Raw genomic sequence first — 26,070 nt, 5'->3', positions numbered from 1 at the left:
TCGTCACATAAGCTGTTCACGTGATTAAGTATGTGACTAGTATCCATAATTTAGAAAGTCACGCGACCTTTTAATTTGGTGAAGTATTAGGCATTAATTATCAGTGGGATAACTACATAAGATCACTACGTTCTGAATAACTGCACCTTTTATTTCTTTCACATTCTGCGTATACGCGAGTCCACACACGCTTTATCGTTTGCATATGTCAGAAGTTGTCTTTAATGGCGAAATTTTGGAATCTCAACGCAGCATAGTAAGTTATGGCATGCACATACACACGCACGCACGCACGCAAACACACACACACGCGCGCGCGCGCGCGAGTCAATATATCTTAGTACAGAAGTTTTTTCAAGTGGTTAAACAGCCGTAGAGAAGGTCATCACAGATCACAGTACCGCGATGGTAGACGGAATAAATGCGGGCGGCATAACTTCTAAAGCATTTTATAGGATTGCTCACCGGATCTGCGTCCACCGCCGTCACCTAACGCGTCCGCAGACTCCCCCCCCCCCCCCCCCCAATCCCTCGACCTCTAAACCCACACACCTGCTCTCCAATTCGGTCGCTCAACCGTATCTCCCTCCAAACACGTTACGGCGGATGCCAACTGAACCAACAAATTTCGACCAACAGCGCTTAACCCAGATCGTAACAGGGAGCACACTTCCCTTCAGTCATGTATCTGCTCTACCCCTACTCATAAACTACTGCGGCTTCTTTTGTTTGTTCAATGGCAGTTAAGTGGCAGTGGCAAACAAATGTTCCGTTATCAATGTGTTAATCCCTTCTCGAATCATCTGAAGCTGGCCTTTCGTCAACCTGAGGGCAATCTCCTGTAATTTCTTTACTACACTGTTTCCTTCGAAATGTTCCAAACCAAATATACTTTATGTTTTGGAAAAAGTTAGCATCACTTAAAACAGAATATTTTTATGCTTTTGTGTAACGGGACCTAAAACCCGGTAGAATAGATACTGTTCGTATTGTGATACTGTTTAGTTTTTTATTAAGTCCGGCTACTGTCGAACAGTAAGAATCTTGCTACAGTTAGAATGCATTCCCCATAACAGCTCCTGGAAATGTCAAGAGCCGCATTTTTTTTTTTTCCAGATATCAAAGTGACGAGCAGTTCCGCAAGGGAGCGCTGTCGTCGCTACCACTTTTTAGAAGCTAAGCACAATGCCTATATCTGTGTTTTAATGGAAGTCTTTATACCGGATGTTTCCGCGAGCACTTTCAAAAATTTTCAAAAATAGGCTATCTGTATGGCTTTTGCGCCATAGTACTTTTTAGCTAGTAGAGTTAGACAAATAGCTTAAATTAGAGATTTGCATCTGGGATTTAGTAATAACCATATCAGTTTTAGAATTTCGAAAACACGATTACCCTCGCCGCTGTGGCTCGACAATATTTGGCTGCATCGTGCGAAAATACACGCGCTTTCGAAAGCATGCAGGCAAAGCTACCCGCCCCTTCAGTGCACGTAACTAGTCGAAAAAGTCAAATTTTGTCGACCAGCCTAAGTCGTATAAAGCGCGTTGACTCCGCGTTCTACATACGCTAGTACTATAACGAAGAAGAGGGCGTTTGGAAAAATCTCGAAAACTTAACCATGCCATTACTGAAGGTTTGGGCGTTTGCAGTGCCGCCGCTCTAGTGCGTGCATAAGTCGACTGATTTGGTGTACGTGGCGCCATCTGCCGAAAAAACAAAGAAAGCTTTTTTGTCTGGTTCAAGAATTGGACGATAGTGCGCGGTAGTTGCCCGAGAACTGAGCAAATGATATATGCTTTGTAGGCGAAAAATGTTTGCTCTGAATACCCTTCAAAAAAAGACAAAGTTAGGATATGTGCGCGTATATCTTACCTGCTGTCCGCATTTCAAGTGACTGCCTTGCTGAAGCGCTGTCTCCTGCATGGCAGACAGACACGTGCTCTAAAACATTTCGAGGTCCGTTTCAAATACGCAGCTGAGGTACGTTTAGGAATAAGACATTGCGGTCCGTTTCGATGGGGATGTATTGAGGGTTCTTAAAGGCTCCTGGGTGAAAGCGGCGTTTAATGGCGGTGGAAATTTACAATTGGGATTGTGCTGATTTGTGCTGGTATCTGCAGGTTTCAGCGAGTTCCAACTAAAATTCTAACAGAAGTTTGTTTTAGTAGAATACCTTTTTGTATAAGTTTCCATATTAGTCCCATACAGCTTACAAGTTTTCCAGTTAGTCTAATAAGCAGTTGTTTTAGACTAATACATTTCTGTATTAGTTCTTATATTAGTCAAATAGAAGGCTGTATTTGTAAATAGGACAAGTACAGTCAGAAGGCTGCATGTATGCCTTACCTTACTTTGTATTTGCCTTATTCTCTTATAATATTTTGTTATAGGTTATAATAAGAACTATTTGCAGCTTAATCTGCTAAATTGTATACATCATTTATGCTATCTCGGCCGTCGAAAATGGATTAAATAACTATGTTTAAGTGGCAAGCGGCACTAGCCCCATTATTGGAGTCCCACATATGGCATATATAAGCAGAAGCAAAATTTTAATGTACGCATGGATATGTGTTGGGCTTATGTCAGGTGTGTGACTGTAGTAGCTTGAGTGTAATGTATGATTCGTTTGATTTCCAAAAAAAAAATTCCCAATCGGAGCGAGTTGTTTTTTAATTGGGGTGGGGGCTAGTATAATAATAGAGCAGAGCAGAAAACTAACAGAATTATTCTAATAGCCTATTGCATTTTGTATTTGTATTTACGTTTATTAGACTAATAGCCTATTAGTTGTCGATAACCTAATAGGCTATCAGTTTTCCTATTAAAATTTTTGCTAGGGATACTGGTTTTTGTATTCTGCCAACTGGTTCTGGCAGGAACCGTTCTGCACTTATTGGTTTTTCACTGGATCTGCTGGTCCCAAATGAGAAATAGCTGGTTCTAAACTAAGATCGACTGGTTCGAGCTGAAACATTTTTACGTTTCAGTTTGGAGACGTTTCTCGTTGTTTGTGCGGTAATAATGCATGCTGGAACTGGAAGTTGTACATTTGATGGCAGGTTGTGATGACGGCACAAGGTCACATGACTTAGGCGACCCACCTGCCACCTAGACGGGCCACCTAGGCGGCCCATATAGGTAACCAATAACACAAGCCACAGAGAGGCAACCCCCCGGCCAGACAGACAATGGTGAAATCTGTGAGAGGGGAGGGTAGTAAATCTGTACACTAGAAGTTCACTTATTAACTGCTCACCCTCACCACTTGAACATAATGGACCACATCCTCGGGCATAGAAGGAAGAGTCTATGGTGCGACTTCAAAATTTAGTGTGCGAGTTGTAAGTACTAGTTGGGCTGCGTTGTAGTTCTCTATTATTGGCTGTTTGCGCAGGGCAGATTTCTTGGCAGCTTAACTATTAAGATTACCGTGCTGTCACGGTTTCTGGGTCTGCTAGCCTGCAAGATTTTCTTACCGTTTTTGCGAAAGTTGCATGAATGTTAATTGTTCTTTGGATGTTCGGATAATTAATGCCCAGAAAATATTACTTTTAACGTTTTTTTTTCCTAACGTTCCAGCGGCTTCCACGAAAATGGCGCAAGAAATGTCCGTATGTTCGTTTTCGGAAGTCTGGCGGTAAACTAAGTGAGGTCTGCGGCCTTGCACCGTTGTTACAACGGACTTCCGGGGATTTACTTCGGGTAAGGGACTGGTTTTCCAACCGAGACCCGAACATCTCTGCTGTTGTGACCAGCGGGTGTCCGTGAGAAATCAAATGCCATGTGGGACATTGCATAGACATCTCTGCGGATCTTACAACCAAATGTGGCGCCCAAAGGGGGTCCGAATGTCCAGCGTGGACGTAATACGTGAAATGTTCGTATTACCGGCCTTTTTTTGACGGGATGGTTCTGAAGATTTGCGGAGTTCCTATACGGGATCTAACTAGGCGTCCATAACACATCCGAACGGACATCCGACAGAATGTCCGTGAAATGTCTGCATGTCTTCGTGATGTCGCAGTGTTAATTACAAGTGACGTTAGCGCACACATGCTTGAAATGGAAACATCGTTGCGGGCATCGCGCTGCATATGCTACCCCTCAGCTTCATGGAAACTAATATCCTGTCAGACTTTCTCTTTGATGCATTCGTCATTAGATTAATTGCCCCCGTTAAAGTCACAGCGGTCATCTACCATTCTTCGCATGAGCTGCGTTCCTGTTGGCTGCAGAGTTAACTTGCTTAGCAGCCATGACTTAATGCTCACCGATCGGCCCTTTCAAGTCACGGTCTTGAATAGTGTCCTCTTTTTCAGACATAAAGGACAAGAAAAACTCCAGGGATGAGCCTTCCCATCAGGACCAAAAGCAACATAAACCACGCCAAAAACTATCATTGTGGAAGTGAACAAGACAAGATCCCAGTCAAAACGTCGGCAGTGGGCTAAGACGCCACCACCAGGAATGCCAGGAATATCCGCACACGTGCCTTCTATCACGACATAAGAAGGTATACACCAAAGATATGAAACTCTTATGCGCCTCTCAATTTCGTACAACCATCGAAAATAATTTGGGGCACATGTACCGCACATATGTTATCGCTTAAAATGAGCATTCGGAACTACGACTGACGGGTACTCTGACATCGTTGTGTAAATAATTGGACCAAGTACTTATACTTCTGATGCTAAGAGAATATTTATTATTGGATGGTGCTTTACAAATTTGGCAAAAATTCCCCAAAGAGCATGACGCTCTGTATATACTACGAACAAAAGCTTTCTGATATACATTTATGTCTGTAACGCTAGTATTTATCGCGACATAAAACAAAAATTGGAATGGACAGCTTTCAGATTCGCAAAACCTCTTCAGCCGGGGCCAGACGAAATCGAATCCATGGTTAAAAGCTTCGATATCTGTGATTACGACTATTACTAAACTACCACACCAACTTGACCAGACTAGTAGGTCCACTATTAAGAAATTTCTTTCGACGATTTAAATTATACAGTAATCAATATAAAAATGTGTGTGGCAACAGGTGTTGCTTTACTAGAGGTTGTTGGGGTTGCAGGTTTATATGTGCCGCTTCGGCATATATTTTGTGAACAAAAGGTCTCGCAATGCAGCTTGCAGAGCGTGAGTGTGAAAGTGAGTGAGACAGTGTGTGCGAGCATGCGTGCTATGTGAGAGACAGAGAGGTAGTGTGTGCGTAGTTTTTTACAGCACGCTGTAAACTCTGCGAGCTCGCTTTGAGCACGTAATGGAATCTCACCGCTGCAAAAAAAAAGGAAAGAGTCGTTACCGCCAACGAAAACAGTCAAATAATTTGAACTTTGTCTTCCACTCTCAGGAACCCAAGAGATCGTTTCCCTGCAATATCGAAGCTTACTCCGCACATCGGAGGGGCGCTTTCTTATTTATTTTAGTGCACGCAGCGCTGAAATCGGAAGCGTTGCTAAAAGCTTCGTGTCGGCGTTTCGACGAATGGGGCTGCAATTTTTTTCTAGTCTTCAAAGAAAGAACTAGCGAAGCACCAGCCAAACCATGTGAGTAAAAGAAAACATTTTCCTTTATTTCGTTCGAAGACGAAGGTAGTCGTTCGATATAGCGGTACGAAAAAAAAGGGAAATCACGCGCGAAACCTTTCTCCAGCGACCGGCCGTGGTGGCGCTCAGGGTCACAGCATTGTATGGTTCGCTTCACACATTGACACATCTCACAGAAGTAAGTATCGTATGGCCGTCGTAAATAAAAAACAACAAACACTCGGAGGTATACGAGAGTGCCGAAAACGCATTCCACAAATATACACTTCGAAGAGGTGAAGTGAAATACAAAGGTACGCGTGAGTGCAACAGCCATTCTCTGCTTTTCTGCAACCGTCAACAAGGCAGTATAGACGTTTCAGTAGCATGCTCTTTTAAATCTCTTCGGCTTACCCCAAAAGCAAATGTCAACACCTTCCTATAACAGCACTGGCACACTTTTTGTTCATGAAATATGTAGCAGTTAAGCACTTCGACTAAAAGCAGCCAGTCACCACAATGAAAAGAATGCATGCGCGCGGTTGTTCCCCAAGAAACTTTCGGCTGCTTAAAGCACAATGTCATGCAGTCAGAAGCCAGAAACATTTCGAGGCTTAAGTGCTGCTGTGAAATAAGGTGCAAGCCCGAGATGGCCTTCATATATTGCACATGAGAATGTTTCCTTAGGGGAGTCTTCAAATGCTAAATAACGTGTAACAGCCAGTCTCTCGACCTTTATCACCCGATATCCACATACATCAGCTTTTATACGGCGGCTGAACAAATTTTCGCAGAATTAGACCCACAGTCATTTAAATACGGTGAGTTAACGTAGCTTCCAGTCGCTCAGCAACTGGTGGAATGTCGCTGAGTGTGCATTTTAAACTTTTCAGTTCTTTATTTGAACTTCGCCAACGATGCAATAAATAGTAAAGCTGATGTGCAGCTACACCAGTCGCTGGCGGTATTAAGCTCTTTCATACATGTAGCTGATTGTAACGTCGTTCACCCATAGACTAGAAACAATGACGACTGATCTTCTCTGCGCACGGATGCTTCCTGCGTTAGTTACTATTTCGGCAGGTAGGATCCATGGCACTTTTCTTAGCAGCACGCTGACGACCCCAACGCCACAAGGGTGAAACAGTCTTCTACATGTAACTTTCGTAACTTTTATCTGATAATAAGCGCACATGTACACACTTTACAGGTCCTACTGTTGTGCTCTCAATATATGACTCCCTATTTATTCCCATTTATTTTCTATCATAACAGAAAGATAGGCTAGTCCTTTTGTGAGGCACTTACCTTTCAGGAGGCTAACTTCTTTCCCTTTAGTTGTTTTCACATTTACTGTGAATAACTATTCTCATTAATACTCACGAAGGAGTAGGAAAGCTTCCCATCATTTTAAGGATCAGCTATTTCTTTAATGCGCTATAGCTAATCTGCCAACAGCGACTTCAGCTTTGAACTGGCAGATTTTCAGCACAGCATAGCTAACACATAGGATTACGATTACAAATCTGATATAGCTGGTTTGGTTTATGGGGCTGTAACATCCCAAAGCGACTCAGGCTATAAGGGACGCCGTAGTGAAGGACTCCGGAAATTTCGACCACCTGGGGTTCTTTAGCGTGCACTGACGTCGCACAGAACACGGGCCTCTAGAATTTCGCCTCCATCGAAATTCGACCGCCGCGGAAGGGATCGAACCCGTGTCTTTCGGCCAGCGGTCGAGCGCCATAACCACCGCCATTGCCATTGCGCCATTGCCACCGCAGCGGCAAAATTACGTCGGAGCAGCGCCACCTTCTGAAGCTCTACAGATATTTTCAAATAACCATGTGAGAACACCTGTGAAGGCTGTGGTATTTTAACAGTCGTTGTTCATTGTCTGCACAAGAGGATAATATTATGTGAAACTGCTGTCTTGCTTGAGGCAATACGTTTTTGAAGCACGATTTCAGATAGAAGGAACCCAAGCAAGAGCTGAACCTAGGTTGGGTCAGCATAAACTCTAAGACTTGTTTCAGCTCAAAAAATAAGGAAAAGCTTGGTAATTCACTTCGAAACAGTTACTCAGATTATATATATATATATATATATATATATATATATATATATATATATAAACCAGATTCTAGTCTATCAGACCTGCTTACTGCTCTGATCAGTAACCCATTTAAGCGGCAGTAATGCACAACACAGATTTTTAGGAAATGCAGGAATCCAAGTATATAAGATGATGCACACTCAGAGAAACAGCTGCAGTCGTAAGTGTTCAACTGTTCACAAAGTGCTTCACATATATTATTTTTCAGATGCATGCACCTAAGAGCAGATTGCTGCTTGCAGTTTAATCTAAACAAAAACGCCGGAACAAATTCTTCAGGCAGCAAGAATCTTCATGCATCGTACATGAGGCAGGCAACACTTTCTCAACATAGCATTGGAACTGAGTTGAAAAATTCTACATGCGAATCTTTACCCAAGTTCACGCTTATTTTCTTGACATATAAACACATACATAAACATCAGATATTGAAATGCATACAAGCTGTTGTCATTGCAAAGATAACAGAAAATCATGCTAGGTTCTATGTACATTAATATCAATATATATATATATATATAAAAAAACATATTGCAGCTCTCCACTACAAACAACTTTTAACACTCGTATTGCACTACAAATATTGCTGGTATCATGCGAGCTGCACGGAAGCTTTTCCAAAGCAATCGCGGCTTCGGCAGTCTCTCTCAGTGGCAGACGTTATCGCGCAACAAGATTTGTAACTGGCGATGAATGCAAGAATGTCTAATGGGCGAATGCTGCAAAAATGACAAATGGCTTGAAAATAGCAATGAAACTGCAAACATATGCCTGGGGGGCTATAACACCATTCTGTATTGTCAAATTCGCTTAAAAAGTAAGGGCTGCCAAAAGCACGTATCTCAAGCAGTTTTGGTACATGAATTCTGTTCGACGGCTTCCACGTGTGTGAAAAAGCAAACCACTTCACATCATTTTTCATTGCTGCACACATTCGTTTCGAGAGGAACAGGCAAAAATTTTCAACACAGAACGTTTCTACGACACCTTTAGAACTGCAACACAACTCATTCTGTAATGCGCTGACGTGCTACAACGATGTGCACTTTTTATATACTTGGCTAAGTTTGGAACACTCCTTCGCTATGCGTGGCCACTGTCGTCTGTGGTGGGGGAAGCTCTCGCAGGTACTGCAACGACTAGAGCGGTACATTGCCCTTAGTCTTCTGAGACAATCGGCGTCTATTTGTCTATTCTGTTGTCAAAGCCGTCGGGCACTAATGTCGATTCATTTATGCAGTCAAATGCAGCATAATTGGCCTTGTTCTTAAGCATAGTTGAAAGAAATTCTTTTTTGCAAACATGACCCTGAGCAACTCCCCTCCCAAACCGCAGTTTCCATTCCGCTGTGTTCCGTTCCGAACACAGTTAAATTAGACTCCCAAACCGCAGTTTCCATTCCGCTGTGTTCCGTTCCGAACACAGTTAAATTAGAAATACGAAGGCTGCTCAGTTGTCCCAAACCTGAGGTAGGTCTCCATAGTAGATTAGTCTATTTCGCTTTCATATAAAGAGCCGGCCTGAGACAAGTTGTGAAGTGGTTGCACCATTGTGTCGAAAGTTGATTTTTCTGTGTTTCTTAAAATTCCTTCATTTCACTCATTTCATTCCGGAAGTATGCCAAATTCCTTGGTTCTCTAGGCTTATTCTAAAAAAAAACCAAGCAAGCGTCACACTTGTAACATTTCAGAAAGCACTCGACATCGATCAAGAGAGTTTATCGCGATCAAATAAAAAGTTATAAGCAAAATAAGAGGCAGTAATGCAAAGCAGTTCATTTTAAATCGACACAATGACGAGCGTAGTAAGTTTGTGCTCTGTACTCTACATCATTTTGCGCAGCGTCACGTTCCTACACAACAACTTCTGATTGCGCGCATCAACTTGTCTTCATGTGTGGTGGATGCGGGTCTTCGACCGGTTCCCTGGAAAGACAGCGCATACTGTTTTTCAGCACACAAATGAACTGCACCCCTGCTTAACAACACCAGGCACACACAAGAATTGTAATAGAATTGTAATAGTGTAATAGGAAGTGACTAAACTGAACACATTAAAAAGCAAATTAGTGCAAATGATAAAAAACAGCTATATATACAAAGGTCTCTTCGATTACTTCCTGGAAACAGTGGTTGCAGTACAAAGTACTCATACAATAAAAATGTTTTGCTTCACTTTTTTTTCTGCTAGAATCTCACAATGTGACACATCACATTTTCTTAATGCTACTCTTGCTGTGCTTAAACTTTCGAAAAGGAAATAATATTTTATCAGATTTTTAAATGTTCAATGGAAGTTTTGCTGAAGTGAACTTTTTGATGAGCACTCTAAAGGTTTCAGTGCAATTACCTTCAGAATCATTGAGGTACATACAAAGAATGTTCTACATGAAAGAGTGAAGCGGTGTGAGTGGAATAAATTCATGTGCTTTTTGCTTACATCTAGCATTTTGTATTTCACATAGAAGTGCTATAACAAAACCCCACAGTGTTAGATTACTGTAAGGCACAAAGTAAAAGCTGTGTGCATTGCATTTTATTTCCTAGTTATCAACATACGACTGCCTAAGGAGCACAGAACTTTTAATGCAATATAAATCCTTGGGAAAAGGCTTTGCACAATGCGAATGATGTTTTGTATATTAACTACACGTGCAGAACAGCCACGGTAGTAGGTTAAGCGTGCAGAGAAAAAGCCAAGAGTGCGAAAAACAAAGAGTAAGCCTGTCTCACATCGCAAATCGCTCATTTGCATTTCTCCCAGCAGCCTCCAGACTCCCGAAAGAAAAAGAAAACTCAAACCTACAGCGATAGAAAGAAAAAAAAACGGTTCATTATTACGACTCTTACTGCAAGATACTTGCGTTGATCGCAACTTGTTTCTTACACAGACTATTTTTTTTTCACTCTATGATAGGTTAAACTGGATTGCCTGCAGTATTAAATTTATTAAGCTTCTTAAAAATCCCTTACGTGCACTGATCCAGAAAAACATGAAAGTTACTGTAGAAAATGCAAGCTCCTCAAGTGAAAACAAGCACATTTAAGCAGCTGAAATGCAGTATAGGCAATTTAAGCCATATATTGGTTAAATAACAATTCTCATTTTTATATGCATTCTGTACCAAACAGCAGGAGGCATGGCTAGAAAACATGCTATTAGGCACCAATTACTTCTCCTTTTTTATGTCAATAGAAACTAATCAGCCTCTCAAAAGCAATCATAAATATTCCCGTAATTGTGCTAGATATTTGTCGACTGCCGCACATACTTGTTTTTTTTTATTCGAAAAGTGTGCCATGCGGCATAAGACCATATGCACTCCACTGCGCATGCAGTAAGAAATGAAATGTTCAACGAATGCGTTCAAACAAATTGGTAGGACCACTTTAGATAAGCCAGGATAGCTAGAATTTCTCCATGCTCAAGGTTTAGCTGCGCACGTTAGTTTTGCATAATGAGTGTGTGGCCGGCCGAGCTGTTGGTGCGAATGTCAATCTGCTTGGTGCCAAACTCAAATCGAAAGAGCTTATAAAAAGCTAAATCTACTCATCTCCATAAAACAAGTTCATACAGGTCATGAAGAAGTTCTTGGAACACTTACTACACCTTCCTGCACAATGTACACCTTGGCACCACAAATAAGCAATAAGTCATAGAACAAACACTATAATTGTGTTGCTAGTTGGTAAGGTTGAAAACACATTCTCTTGTTTATTTCTTTTTGTATGGCATGGCAAGAAGCAGGAACAAACTCCAAAATGCAAACCGACTACGAATTCAGACCTAGCAATTAGTGCTCCAATAATAAAAACAAAACTTGTAATTTGACAGGCTCAATTATTTCTTTTGCAGCGCTCAGGATCCTTGACGCTTCCACACCTCCGTTCTGCTCCAAAAAGCTGTATACTGACCATTACAGTGCATCCAGCAATGTATTCTATCCTTTGAGTCATAAATTGTTCTAACAAACAATGTTCCCAATATGTCTACTAAACGAGCACAAAGTTTTATATCGTAATGACCTTTCAGCAGCGCAGTGAACAACTTTTATATCAAATTGAGAATAAGAATAAAACCTTGCTTGAGAGCTGACAGGGAACACTTTACTCTCCAGAAAAAGCGACCAGTTTCTGTTCTCCTTTTATATGTCGAGCTCATGCTTCGCCCGTCAGCGATACAGCTAGAGCGACATAGCCATCGGCTAATATTGCTAAAAAGTGATCCAGGATCGTGAAAGAAGTACTGCATCAATTTTGGTAGCATATTAAAAGCCGAAATAGAATAAACAGCAACTCACGTCCCTGCAAACAAAAATGAAAAAAGGAGAACCGTGAAAGAAATCCCAAAATTCTGACACAAAAATTATATAAGAGCAGATGTCATACTGAGGCATTTAAATATCAATTGTAAATGATTGCTTCAATCAGACTTAAAAATGCAAGGAAACAGTCCATCCTAGGTGCTAGAATAAATACCCTTCCACAGCCAGCTTAAGGTGATTGCAGCTAAAGGTTTCTTAATGCTACTTAGTAGATTTTATAACTACTAGGACTGGGCAGCACATAAATGCCGTGAACTTTCTGACCTAAAACACAAGCCAGGCTCAGCCTTCTAAAGCGAAGCACGCCGCCACTCAGTTACCTATGCGTCGTCCTATTTATGTCTTCTACTGTCCCAAAAGCAGCGTTCAGTTACAGGCAACATATATAAACTGGTTATTTGCGTTACTGAGTTGCTCGTTGGACACAATGCTATAAATGCCACCTATACGTACATCTGCATGGTCGCCACGGAACTGTTGTTGCATATGCTCTCTGTTTTGACATGGCAAGACTTGTGGCAAAGTAGGTTACAACCTGAAAAACATTAGAAAAACACCATATGAGACATAGTAAAGAAAAGGATGCTTTATTTATTCTGGAAGTGTATGACATTTCGCTGGCGTCGAGTCCTATGCAGCCATGTTGAACTCTACACATGATTTTAGTGTAACTGAACCATTCGAATGATTCAAAGCGCATCGCTCAGACATGCAGCACTCATATTGAGGACAAATACAGGGTACTTTAGTAGTGAATAAATTTAGAGAAAATACATGAAACTGATGCGACACTGCATCGTTTTAAGGGGAAAATGCCGGATTCCTTGTGGAAACCTGCAGTGGCCTCTTCAGCTGTTGTTAACCAGACATCATCGTCCTACAAACCAGAGAATTCAATTCCTGGTGCACCGCGTACATTGCCAGAACATCACTTTAGACCAGACATTTTTCTCACGAAAGCTAAAAAAATACGAACCCATAAGTGAGCACAAAACTAAAACTGTGGTTTCAAATCTTGTTGGACACATAAGCCTGCTTTTATTTTAAAAACACTTTTTAATAACTCTGCAACAGTGAATAAACCATTTCATGGTGCATTCTCTAACATACACTCCTAATATGACAAGATCATATCGCTCATGACAAAGCAAAATATCTATGTTGGCCCTCTAGTCCACGTGGTTTAGGCATAAAATGTAGTCGTTGTTGGTTGCTGGTGCACGCGGTAACTCCATGACAGTTGGCAACATTTGGCCACAGCACGCTTTAATGATTTTCCCGCTTTACGTAGAATGCGGGAAATATATTTACTGTACGTTATGGAACAGTGTGCCAAAAGTGCTTCTTTTCACTTTCAGCCAATCCATCCCACAAATCTACTTGGAAATGCACTGGTTTCAATTCTATTTATGGTTTAATTATTTGGCACGTAGGCAAACGAACTCTACTATCCTTGACGTCATAGCATCACAAAACTCTTGCAATTTTTAATTCCTCCTGGGAATGATACGAAACTTTTTCTTGTTTTACCATTATATGCGTCCTATTTACAATTTTTCTCGTAAAAACTGACTGCGTAGCACCTATGCAATGAATGCAGTACCCTTGAATATATTTCTAATAGTTTGGGTAGATTATTATTATTGTACTATAAAACGCACAAGATCCACCTTCTTATCATCTCCTTTAAATGAGCATTCTAAATTGCGCGGTCATATTTGACTCGAAGAAAACAAAATGTTCGCATTTTCAGTAATAAGCGGTCTGGTTACCTCTGCAGACGTAACCCTGTTTTCCTAGCCTTCTTGTCAGTAGCCTTGAACAAACGTGGCATTGGACTCCTCTGCAAAATGAAAACATGAAATTCAGTTCACAGTGCTAAAGGATATTATAATTAAAACACGCAAATTTGGGGCCAGTTGAAAATTGGTTTTTGGGGAAAGGAAATGGTGCAGTATCTGTCTCACATATCGGCGGACACCTGAACTGTGCCGCAAGGGAAGGGATAAAGGAGGGAGTGAAAGAAGACAGGAAGAAAGAGGTGCCGTAGTGGAGGTTGGTGAAGTTGGTGAAGACAAAGTTAGCACGAGGCATGGTACGTGCGCACGGGGCGGCCGCATGATCGCGTTCCGAGGAGTTCGACAGTTTCTTTCAACAGTGAAGCACTGTTATGGGGAGCTCAACTGCGATATTCTTCAGTAAACCATAAGCATGGGTGCGCTGTTGTTACCCTCACACAATGGCACGTGCCCCGCTCTACCTCGTCGTCTTCGGATGCGGCGCACTGATTCGTGATGACGTGACCGGTCCCTCGACCGCCTCAGCAGGTGATGATGGGGCACCACAGCGACTGCCTCTCGGTAACAGCAAACAGTCCACTTCGAACAGATACGTGATGCGCCCAAAACTGCACCACTTGCAGCCACTGAACACTTTAACTGACCATTTGATTGCCCCCAGGCTGCCATTTATGCAGCTGCGTAGACTGGGTCACGGTGGCATTCAGTACGGCATCTGTGGATCTGTAATTAATGCTACACGTCCGCAAGAAACTGCGGTGCGAAGCGCGAACACACCGCCTGTGTTGCGAGACAAGCTTTCTTGCCGTGCACTGTGTCGTGCGACAGGGGTTCGTGTCGTGGGTTATTCATGCGACAAAGGTGTTTGCAGTAGGTTCTGTAGCATGACAGACATCTTTTTTGTATGGCGAAGAAAATGCCTGTCGCAGGATATGTTGCGCGACAGGTTTGTATCATAGGTACTGTCGTGCAACAGAGACTGCACGCACCGACAGAGTTGCCTTTCGTGGGTTCAGTCGCGTGACGGACTTCTAGCATGCCTGTTTTCATGCGGCAAAAGTGCCTGTCATGCTGTCTGTCGTGCGACACAAGAACCTGTCATGGGATCTGTTGCATGACAGATCCCTTCCGAGGAATGTGTCATGCAACACATTCCTGTCGAGGTCTGAAAACCTTAAAAATAATAATGTGCTTCTTGTGGCCTTTTGTCAAATTTCTCTTGCCACATCTTTGTTGACCTTACCTTGTAGCTTGTCTTTACGATATTGTTGAGCTGCTATCTACAGTTATCTTTTTTGTTGCTTGTATATTGGTTGCCACATTCTTTGCACTGCAGTGTCATGTGGTTTGGGAGACAATCTGATTTATGTGTTGGCCTAAAGCGCTAGCTTTTGCATGTGGGGGCAGTTTACGGTGCCCCCTTATGGGCTGTAACTGCGATTTGGCCATGACGGTTCGTCCTTTTTTTATTGTGACACAGTGTCATTTACCTAATGCATAATTTGATGATGCAAGCACTCTTGTTTGCAATAAATTAACGTTCATTACAACAGCGCCCATTAAAAGTCGGCTTGAGTGTCTAAAACGGGTGTCTCCTGGCATTCAGTATCACAATAAGTGTTTTTTGTTTCAGCCAAGACATGCCACATTTATTGGCTCATAGGTGATGCAGCTAGGAACCTGCAGCCAGGGCAGTGCTGGACAGTGTGCGTGAGCAAACTTGAAAAAAGCATATATCAATAAATAAATTGATCATTTTCATTTCACAAAAGCTATGTGGTTTTATGCATGGGTTACTCTGGAATGCACAAAGCTTGTGTTAACTGACACGTGACCGTTAACAAGCTATGCATTTTGTGCATGAATTACTCCAGCATACACAAACCCTGCATTGTGTGACAGTTAACTTCACAAGAACTGCACAGTAACGACTGCAACACAGCGTACGAGGCACTACAAAAGATATGCCCAAAATACGACAAGACTACAGACTGCAGACATATTTTCTGTCTTGGAATCCTGTAGTATGTTTTGACTGGGTAGAAACTACTAGTGAAAGGAACGCACCGTCTGTTTCTTACTGGCGATAGAAATGATGTCAGCAAAGGTGCTCTATAGAAATGAACACCGAGATGAGCGCAATGCTCCTTTACTGGTATGGGTGCAGTCTAGGGGGCGTCAGGGCGCCGAGGGGGGGGGGAGGATAGGGATATCTGCTAGTGAAGCAGCTGTCGTTGCCGCTTAGGTGGACGCGGTGTAGTGACGCGCGTCTTTTCTTTCTATCCTTTATGTCTGCACGCGGCAGTGATAGTGAGAGAACATAGCAAGAGAACTATCTTTACGGCCGCCTAATAAAGTACTTCACAGCTTTCCTACTGCTTCTTCCTTAATGATACCCATGAACACCAAGTGAAGCTTGAACAATGTAACATAGACAACACGCTGATGCCCCTACCGCAAACAGCTTTTCGTTGGATTAAGTCACTGTGCCAATCAGTGGTGGCTGAAAAGTTGCACCTTTTTCTGTATACTGCTTCTCATTGCAGGCAATGTCAATCTCGATAATTATTGGTCTGAGCTAGACCCTTTGATATGGCAACTCACAGGCTTGCAAGTTTGAACATTGGCAGGGGTGAGCCGCGCCCTGGTTGCAAATCATAGTCGGGCAAACAACTTGCATGACATGTCAGTATGAATACGCTGTCACTTCCTGCAGTACGATCGCAGGCTCTCGTAAGGCACAGCCTGGGTCAAATATAAGCTAGCTTGCACCAATCCAGCATAGAGAGATAGACGCATACATTAAGATATTATGCTGTAAATGAATGCAGACCATCTCTGCAACAGCATCTTCCTCCAAATTCGTGATGTTGGCAAAATGACTCAACCCATGTGTGGCCTAATGGGAGGAATTTAAGAGCCATAGTTAGAAACAGTTGACTCAACTATTTGCGTTTAAGAACAAAAAGCAACCAAATTAAAGCTACAAGTACTCTTTATGTGCCAGCCATTTAGTTTGTAAATGCATGTAAACAACTGTCAACTTCAGTGTTCAGCCAAACAAGCATCCACACATGCCTTGCTGTAACTGCACAGTTACTAAAGCCGAAGGTCTTTTCATTTAAGTGGTCTCCAAAGTATTCATGACTCCGTCTACTTACCCTGGGATATGCCTGGCCACGAAAACATGGTCGTTGTAGACATGCAGTTTGACGCCTTTCCTCCGCCACTTGCTGCGATGTGCCAGGTGCGGAGGAATCAGGTAATGCCTGCAGCGGTAGTAGTCCTTATTATTACAAGTGTCATCAGAAAGAAAATTTGATCAGCAGCATATATAAAGATAAGTGAATTCCTTCAAGCCTCCCGATACAACGTTTACAGTACTACTGAACATGCTGGCAGTGGGTTAGGAGTGTGGAGAATGTGCATTACTGATCTCACTCGATGTGTAACGACACAAGTTCATCGCCCACATTGCCTCAGCCTAAGAAACACCTCTGTTCGTTTATGCTGACCTCAGCCCCAGAAATCACTTTCGCGCCATTAGATTCCTTTCACGAATACAAATGTACGATACCTTTGCTATATCCTTTCTGCTAAATCCAGCAACCAAAATGTCGTCCATTGCTTATGTTACCCAGAATATAAGTAGCTTCCTATTCCTGCTGCTCACTCTTGGGCCATGCATGTGCTGACTGGTGTACTCAGCAAATTTTTCAGCAGAAATCTGTGGGGTCATTCGCTACTACTAAATCAACGCTGTTCCATTTGGGGATTTTTTTTTACTTTTCATAAATGTTGAAGAGTATTATATGGCAAAAAAAGTAATCTTTATGGAGTTTCAGGAAATTTCAGGAGCCGAAATTTTCTCACTTGTTCCAATTTGACGGAGGTTTCAAGCAGCTGTAAGGAGAAGGGACACGAAATAGGGAATTTTCGGCTTAACTGAGGGGATATTTGGTTGTGGCATTCAACATCACTATGGTAAATTTATTGGTCTTAACTTTGTTTTTTGCTCAGCCATATCACCCCATTTGTTGTGAACACAGCATGCTACTCTAGCATTTATTATCGGGCACCCTCTTAATCTAACATTATGTATATTGAGCCGCCACGGTGGCTCAGTGATTATGGCGCTCGGCTCATGACCCAAAATACGCGGGCTCGATCCCGGCCGCTGCGGTCGAATTTTGATGGAGACGAAGTTCTAGAGACCCATGCACTGTGCGATGTCAGTGCACGTTAAAGAACCCCAGGTGGTCGAAATTTCTGGAGCCCCTCACTGCGGCGTCCCTCGTAGCCTGAGTCGCTTTGGCACGTTAAACTCCCATAAACCAAACCAAACCATTAAGTATATCCACTAAACTTTTTCAAGCAGCAAAGATGTGGTTGACTATGAGAGACACTCACCTGAGGACACCATTCTCCTTCGCTTCGACGACGAGCAGCGACTTGTCGCTCACGTAGGTCCGGCTCGAGGCGGCACTGATGCCGGACCCTTCACTGATGCTGCTCCTCGTACTACCATTGTTGCGGACGCCTGGACGGAATACATTTGTTTAACTACGTCATGACGACGACATCTTGGGTTCTGACGAATAAAGAATTCGTTGTGCAGAGCTGCAAAAATTACCAGCTTGTTGCACTCTAGCACTTTGTGAGCTTTCATATGACGGCTTCGGATGCAAATCTTTATTGGCTTCTAATTATGGAATTCTAATTATATATGCTTTGCAACCTACCCTTGAGCGAAACATACTAGTAAACAAGCTGCTTTAGAAAAAACGAAATAAATTATGTACTTTGCACCTTCTAAAGGCTCTCACCTTGTCTCTCTACACCCTTAATATTTGTAAAATGACGGAAGAAATGCTTGCCAACGTTGTGAAGTAATGTGACGGCAACGTTGCACTTAATCTTTACAGAAAGAGCACAAAACATAAGCAATGTGTGGATTGTGGACAACCAAGTGATGCAAAACCATTCTTACCTGGAACATCCAGGTGAGTATTTCCTACAGAAAGGAAAAAGAAACAAATATTTTATAAGTAAATGACCAGAGTAAAATCAGGAGATTTTGCATTAGTTTTTTCCGATTACCCAAGTGAAACCATGCGCTCCTCACGTTGAAAAAATGAAAGATATTCACTTTCAATGTTCTGATTGGTACTTGTGCACTACTAGTGCTAAATGATACACAAGACGTCGATTATACAGTAAAACAAAACTATTGCAGAGGATTAACTATTTAACTATTTCATTTAGAGCTGCATTAGGCATACATAAATGCCATTGTATCTTTGCAGCCATTCAGAGTAGTTGTCCTTTAGAGACAGCTACACTATGTAGCCTCAGGCAGTGCATTAATTCCTTCCTTCTCGTAAGTTATAGAGAAAATGAAGTTTATTAAGGTTTATGTACACAATATGCATCAAAGGCCACGTGAAGGGGAAATACACTGTCCAATTTCTTGCAGAAATATATACGTAGTTACCTCGATAAACAAATGAATGCCCACGTGCAAGCGGTGGCCAAAAGTAGATTCTTTTTGGAGTCGCAAAATCATACTGACTGTTGAGGAGAAACTGCGCCGGCTCAAATTTTATGAATGGCAATATTTACATTACAGCATATCGAGCCACTCCAGGATACTTTTGCACGTACTCAGCTGCGAATTGCATTTGCTGGTATGATTAGGAAGGGATGTAGACATGCTGACTCAAGAATTAATTTTCTCTTTGTTCGTGCTGCATTAGAGCGTGTTTGAATCGCTTCCCTTATGCAGGTGCAGTTTTATTTTACCATGTAGTTATTGCGGACATTCTTTCAGGCACGATATTTCCAGTGTAACATAAGAACACAACGGTACATAAATAAAAACAAACAGCATAGTGCAACGGATTGCAACAGTTCCTTTATTAGAGGCAAAATTGTTTTGATGGTTGCCCGCTTACAAAATCACTTGCCATCATCATCAGCACAGTTTCTAGTATAACCAAAATTCAAAGCCCTCACGTCGTCCTTTTCGTTTTTATTCTTTTTTTCAAGCCTACTTGCCATTGTCGGGCTGCGTTACATATACGAATCTAAAGAACCACAACCTCTGCCAGGAGAACATCCGTTTTCATGCTGAGCGCATATTATGCAATCACGCTGACCTCGAAAGACATTAGCATCTCTAGAGTTGACGCCAAACCTCTCAGCAAGCTCCGATGCACTAGCGTGTAAAATACTTGCTTTTACCACCAACTTCTATAGTGGTCCATAGTGACTTAATGCCGCATAGCACATGTCAATGCGATTTCGTTGGCATGTATTACTCCTGAATGGACTAGTATTTAAAAGCTAATGTGTACGGTGATATACGCCCGAGCAGTACACACCACTGTGCAAAAGAATGAAATGACGGTTCCATGGTGGGGAAGAGATCACGATACTGCAAAGAGCTGCGACGCAGCTAAGGTGTTTTCATGGCATTTAGCAATCAAACTCGAGTATCGGCGGTAAGTTGCTCGCTGAGCACAATCACAGCATCATTAGGGCAGATAGGAATTTTACCAATTTGGCACCTAAGGCAGGGTGCCACTAATTTTCATAATAATTCTTCGTGAATGTGTGTTAACTCCCTATCGAAAATGACAACAGAAAAAGTTAATGTTGTCGTAACAGATTTGACTGCCGTAATTTGGGACCTGACAACAGAAATTCTTGTAGTAACAAGATTTTCTATAGTACTGAAGCCGTCTGTCATAACGACAGAGCCAATTCTATCGCAACAGCAGACAACTTAGCAATACTACAGAAAAGCCTGTTGTAAAGACAGGACGACAAAAGTTCCTATTGTATTTTGGGACTGGCTTTGTCGTATGTTGCTTGAGCATTCTTAAGACTCATTCCTCACACAGCACACACTTTTTCACACCGTTTTGTTGCTCTGGCAGGAAAACAGCAGTTTCTCAATGAAAAAGATCACCTCTGGGGACATTGACAACAAAGTAACCAAACAGAAAAAAAAAGAAAATCCGAAGTACATATATTACCAACGATGCCCTTAGCACGATGAAAGCTTCGTTGTCCACGGAAGAAAAGAAAGTTATTTTTTCAATTAATTTTCTAGTAAGAATGGTTATGTTAGCTGAAACAAGAACTTAAAGTTATGTGAGTGCTATTTGCATGATCTTTGGCTTTTTCATGTGCACACCATCTTCCCGATACCTTTACGACTGTAGGTTATACGATTTACTACTGATTTCGGTTTAGTTCTGACTTGTAACATAGAATAGAAAGAAAAAAAGAACATCGATGTTCATTCATATACAACTTAGGGTTACCATGTTAACATATAGTTTAAGATTTTTTTGTCAGAAGGAAAGCACGAAAGGAAATAGCAAATAAATTTGTCATACAGAGAGAACGCGAATTCCAACTTGACATTCAAATTTATGACACAACGATCTCTTGGGCGTTAGCTTACTCCACCAGACACGGCTGTATTTCTGGCCAACTATCGAAGCTTGTACTAGAGCAAGGAGAGGTAAGTAGTTATACACAATTCATTTCTCGAGACTTTATGTGTTCAAAGCCGTATTCCACCACATGAAGACTCAGGACTTTAAAATCCAGATAGATGGCACATACAACCAATGTACTTGCTACAGCAATTTTTTAGCTCATTGGTCTTGAATTCACTTATTTGACCATTCACTCATTAAGTATCCGTCTACACAAGCTCACAAAGAGCCAGGCGGTATAGCTACAATTACAGAAGTACTTTTATTGATATAGTTTCAAATTTGCTGCGCAAGCCCCTCTGTTTTGGGCGGACACAGCAGGAAAGTGTTACGGTTCACCTGAACACTTATGGTAGTAATTACCTTTCTACGGTACCACATCATTCTAAGAAGCTCTGGAATAACGCCAACAGCAAACTGCCTCCAGTATCATGCAAAGAGCTAAGCTGAGGCATTACTTTCAAGTCAGGGAAGGAAAGACGAATATACACTGATGATAACTAAAGCGTAATTAATTATAAACATTGAGGAAGCACCATGCACACTGTCAAAACACGGCACTCGCCAGCCGATATTATTGTGAACCACACAACACTTATAGCACCACCACATGGACGCATAGTAAGAATTCAGGAACTTCAGTCAAGAGAGCGATTACTCCTTATCATTTGATTGACTGCAATTGCATGACTACAAAGGAGAGATACGCTGCTTTTCAAAGTCTTCACAGTAAAGTCTTCACAGCGCTTTGTACTGTTGCGTTCTTTCACGTCCCATGTTTGTTCCTGCTCTGTTTTTCTTTCCTAAATATGATGTACCGAATTGCCCATGTCTCTGCCTTAACAAAGAAAAAATTCTTGCTTCTCGGGGGATTGAAGCTCGGACCACCACAGCTAACGAAAATGGCTGAGAGCTGGCAAGGCGAGGCTGAATTAATTGGCAACTCGAAGGATGAAGGCACGATGTCAGTTAAGTACATTTGCGGAGATTGCTCAAAATGAAGCGTATTTGAATCAAAGGTGTGACGAATGAAACATGCAATTACTCAATGCGATCATCACATTATTAAAAAAAACAAGCAACGATTTGTAAAACGTCTGGAGCCTTCATTTGTGAGCGTAAGGTGATACTCTGGTGGATTATATTTCAGTGCACTGAAATGCAACTGGCCCGTGGAAATTTTTCTAATTGAAGCCTGCAAGTTTTTAACCATCTCGCTCGACCTGTATATTGGCAGTTCCAGATTTCCTCTCCTTTTCTTTGGATCCATCCTGTTACTCAAACAGCCAAGTGGTTGTATAAACCCACGTATAAACAGCTCAAATCCATTTGTTTTTATTTATTGCCCCACTGTTATGAGCTCATCTTATTTTTCCGCTGCTATTGTCTTTCTGCCACTAATGGTTCATAAATAGTTGTGTGTTATATTGCCCACTGTTCTACCTATATGCAGTCTTTTTATGTTTGCTAATAATAACAATAGCTGCATGAAGCCTACTTTGTAATGCCTCTAAGTTGCAACTTAAGAATCGATTTTTTTTTCCACAGGCGAATGTTACGGGGGCATGAAACAATTCACTGCGCTGAAATGGTGCGTGATGCTGTTTGCGCTGGCGAGTAAACATGAAGCTTAAATGTGCGACAAGCTGCCTGCACCTAAAGATGAGCAAAGAAGTCGAAGAAAAAAAGAGTGATGCAAGAAAATTTAGGCCTTACCTTTTATGCAACAACATCTCAGAAATGCATGCGGAGTCAAAAAATGCAATGCAGTCATTAATTTGGAGTTGCAAAGAATCATTTAGAAAATACACACCGTTTAAGAAGCGCACGTTTTTGCTCCTCAGCACTATCATAACTACTTTAAGCATAGGGTTTCACGTTGCCACAAGTACCATGGTCGAAATAAAATTACGAATCCCGTTTATCGAAACTATGGAAAAATTAAATTCCATAAAGGCGCTTAAACTGAATGCATATTTCAAGGTACAAAATAGTTGACAACTATGTGCACACGATTTCACAAAGTGCAAAAGAACATGCTTAAGATACCAAGCGGGGCAACAAGTTGCTTTTCTGACCTCATTTCTCAGCAAGCAGCTGTAGCGGCTAGAAAAAGCTGCCGGGCTACTTAGTTTGGCTTTGCTTTCCAGCAACACGAAGCAGCATGAGGTTAAAGACGGCAACGTCACACGAGCGATGTTGTTCGCATGTCATCCTTGTCTTCGTCCTCGTGTCACTTCGCGCTGCTCAAAACCATTTGTAGTGGCAAAGATTCTTAACTTAGCCCACGTACAGCTTTGAATGAAACTGGCAAACTCAGAAGCGACAGTAAGTTCGCGAGAGAAAAGCCGCGAGGTCATTTACTTTTGAAAATTTTAGCTTTCATTTTAAAGGAATATGCCTGGTTACAACCAGTTCCGAATGTGGAGGAGCTCTACAACCTCTCGAAGTTAGCTCTGACGCATACAGGCTATAAACGAGAAATATATTACTTTGCACAGTAAATATGTCGTTCAGAATTTCAAGCCGAATACAAACCGAATACACTGGCGGGTGAAAGTGGTGCAACGCAACAAAGAATGCATCAAATTTCATAGCTTTTTAAATCTTCCCAGTTGCAAAACATTCCAGCGCTTCAAGTTCCCACTTGCGATCAAATGTGGCGTTCATTTCTCAGTAAAGACCGTTGCTTCCCCTGCAGGAGCAGCCACCTGCAAGTCCTGCCAAGCGATCAATGCGCTCACTACTGGTGCTACGTTACTCTGGAAGCTTCAATGTTAAGCACCAGGGTCCGCATTCACAAACATTTCTGTATGCGAGGTTCATGGCACATTTTATGGCAGCTGGGCCATTAAAGAACCCTAATTTTCTTCTTCTGATGCTCTATTTTGGCTTGCGACAGACCTACACGATTGGAGCCGTATGGCTAGCTGTTGTGGATAGCCAGCATGGGGGTACAACAGCCGAGGTGGAAACACATCTCGGAGGAAAAGATTTTCGTGAATCCGAACTCAGATACCCAGGGCACCGCCCGCAGTAAAAGTGCGCACTTGTAGCCCTGATTGCCACAACTGGTAAGATTTTAAAAAACTATGCGAAAAATGTATACTGGTGTTGATGGATTGCGCTAAGTGAGACTAAAGAATAGAAAGAAGAGGGAAGAAAGTGGTGTATACCGTTAGGCTCAGCACTGCAAGAGTGAGAGAGAGAGAGAGACAGGGCGACAGTGGAAGGTAGAACGACAAACTAACGTGCAAGAAAGCAAGTTCATGCTGCAGTGTTGCTGGAACGAATGCAATGCAAAGCATGTGAGCCGTGAATACTCCGGTACAGAAAAACAAAAATAAAAGAAAAACGTACGTGCATCTACCTCGCTATTATGGTTGTCAAGAAGGCGGCTGAAAAAGCAAGCACTTTTGTCTAGCTCTCTGTGTGTAATATGCTTGGGAAGTTAACCTTGCATATATGCCCTCAGGCCAACACAGCAGCAGAGGAGGACGAAGGTTAACACCAGCTCAAAAGAGTTGTCGGACGTCTAACTTCTCTGGATACTCCGGAGACAAGTGTGAAATGTTGTTTCCGCAGTTTATAAAAAAAGGAGTATTTACATGAATTTACATTTAAATGCAATGTATTTACATTTAAATGGAGGTATTTACAAGCAGCAATTAAAGGAAAAGTCTGCTGACTTCTTGACAATATTGTTTGCGGCAACCTCAAGCTCATCGCCCAAATAAACGAATACCCGGCTGTGGTGCTAGGAGAAAGAGCAGAACAGTTTAAAACGTAATTTTATGATATGGGAATGGCACTTTCTCATGGTAGTCGCAGTCCGCAAATCCTTACATCACGGAAACGACGAGTACCGCGCCGCCTAGGCGGAGTGTAGTAGCAGTGATGAGCGTGACATAAACCGAGATGCACTGGTTTTCTGAAAACTATAAATGACAGCACTAAAGTGGTTTTAAAGACTATAAATAAAATAAGACTGGCTGTGTCTTACAGAAAGACCAGCACCCGTTTTTTTTCTGGTAGCAGCGCTGCTGATGAAGCACCACTGTCAACATAGTGACAACGTGCCTTTTCAGAACATTTTAAAAGACGAGAAGAAACCGCAAGTTAAACCGGGTAGGTCGTGGGGACTGTTTTGAAGAGATAGAAGTAAGGCGTCTGAAGTTCCTTCTAGTAAAATTAAGCCTATGTATGGCGATCAGTGCCATTCATGAAGTGCAGTTTATATCCACTACAGACAGCACAGGCCGACTTCTTGGAGATCAGCGAAAATTTAGCAAAGCGCGGCGCAGCCATCGTCTCTGGCTTGACTTTGCCAATTCAAAAAATATAAATTCCCGCTTAAATCACCCGTTCTGCCCTCGCTAGAATATGCTAATATTTTCATACTTTTTCCGGCAATACAAAAAAAAAACAAAGCCTCTCGCGTGTTCCGCCAATACACTGTATCCAAGTTTCACACAAGTCCTCAGAAACAGTAACCACCACTAGATACCGACAATATGCATAAAATAAACCAACAATCATCATTGCGGAACTATAGAGAGACACAAAAAATATCGATTACTTCGTGGCAGCGAAGAATTTCATCTGTGAGTAGCTGATCATATCAAAGAAGGGGCAATATCTGTGGGAACAAAGATGCACACTAGGGGTTCTAACAACACAAAAGCGCCAGTGTTGCAAACAATGCACTGATTGATAATTGAAGGGGTGCGCGTGACCAAAAGGACATTCGTCCGTGTAGAACACGCCGCACGATTATTCC

At 42.0% G+C, this 26,070-nt stretch overlaps 1 protein-coding gene and 1 long non-coding RNA gene across 9 annotated transcripts in view; one reads left to right on the top strand and one right to left on the bottom strand.

Moving 5' to 3' along the window:
• Positions 1 to 1,861: 1,861 nt before the first annotated feature.
• LOC144136792 (uncharacterized) lies at positions 1,862 to 16,239 on the top strand. 2 transcript variants are annotated; one of them, XR_013315671.1, is made up of 3 exons: positions 1,862 to 1,980; positions 4,323 to 4,516; positions 15,413 to 16,239. It is a non-coding gene; the product is annotated as an uncharacterized LOC144136792 (long non-coding RNA). The 2 variants fall into 2 exon arrangements; XR_013315670.1 differs by lacking the exon at positions 1,862 to 1,980 and adding an exon at positions 3,021 to 3,344.
• Positions 9,034 to 26,070, bottom strand: part of LOC144136778 (uncharacterized) — a 203,603-nt gene continuing 186,566 nt past the window's right edge. For 4 of the 7 annotated variants that reach the window (XM_077669396.1, XM_077669399.1, XM_077669397.1 and 1 more), the window contains 6 exons: positions 18,770 to 18,793; positions 18,190 to 18,319; positions 16,941 to 17,048; positions 13,753 to 13,823; positions 12,434 to 12,515; positions 9,034 to 9,581 (listed from right to left, as the gene is read on the bottom strand). In XM_077669396.1, the coding sequence (XP_077525522.1) occupies positions 9,536 to 9,581; positions 12,434 to 12,515; positions 13,753 to 13,823; positions 16,941 to 17,048; positions 18,190 to 18,319; positions 18,770 to 18,793 (461 nt within the window). In that variant the 3' untranslated portion in view covers positions 9,034 to 9,535. Of the gene's footprint in view, positions 9,582 to 12,433; positions 12,516 to 13,752; positions 13,824 to 16,940; positions 17,049 to 18,189; positions 18,343 to 18,769; positions 18,794 to 26,070 lie in introns of those variants that run through there. The other 3 variants (XR_013315667.1, XR_013315669.1, XR_013315668.1) reach the window with 2 other exon arrangements.

The sequence above is a fragment of the Amblyomma americanum genome, chromosome 6, assembly GCF_052857255.1.
Source record: "Amblyomma americanum isolate KBUSLIRL-KWMA chromosome 6, ASM5285725v1, whole genome shotgun sequence".
NCBI lineage: Eukaryota > Metazoa > Arthropoda > Arachnida > Ixodida > Ixodidae > Amblyomma > Amblyomma americanum.
Note: the sequence above shows the minus strand (reverse complement) of the source record. Positions and strands in the feature narration are given on the sequence as shown.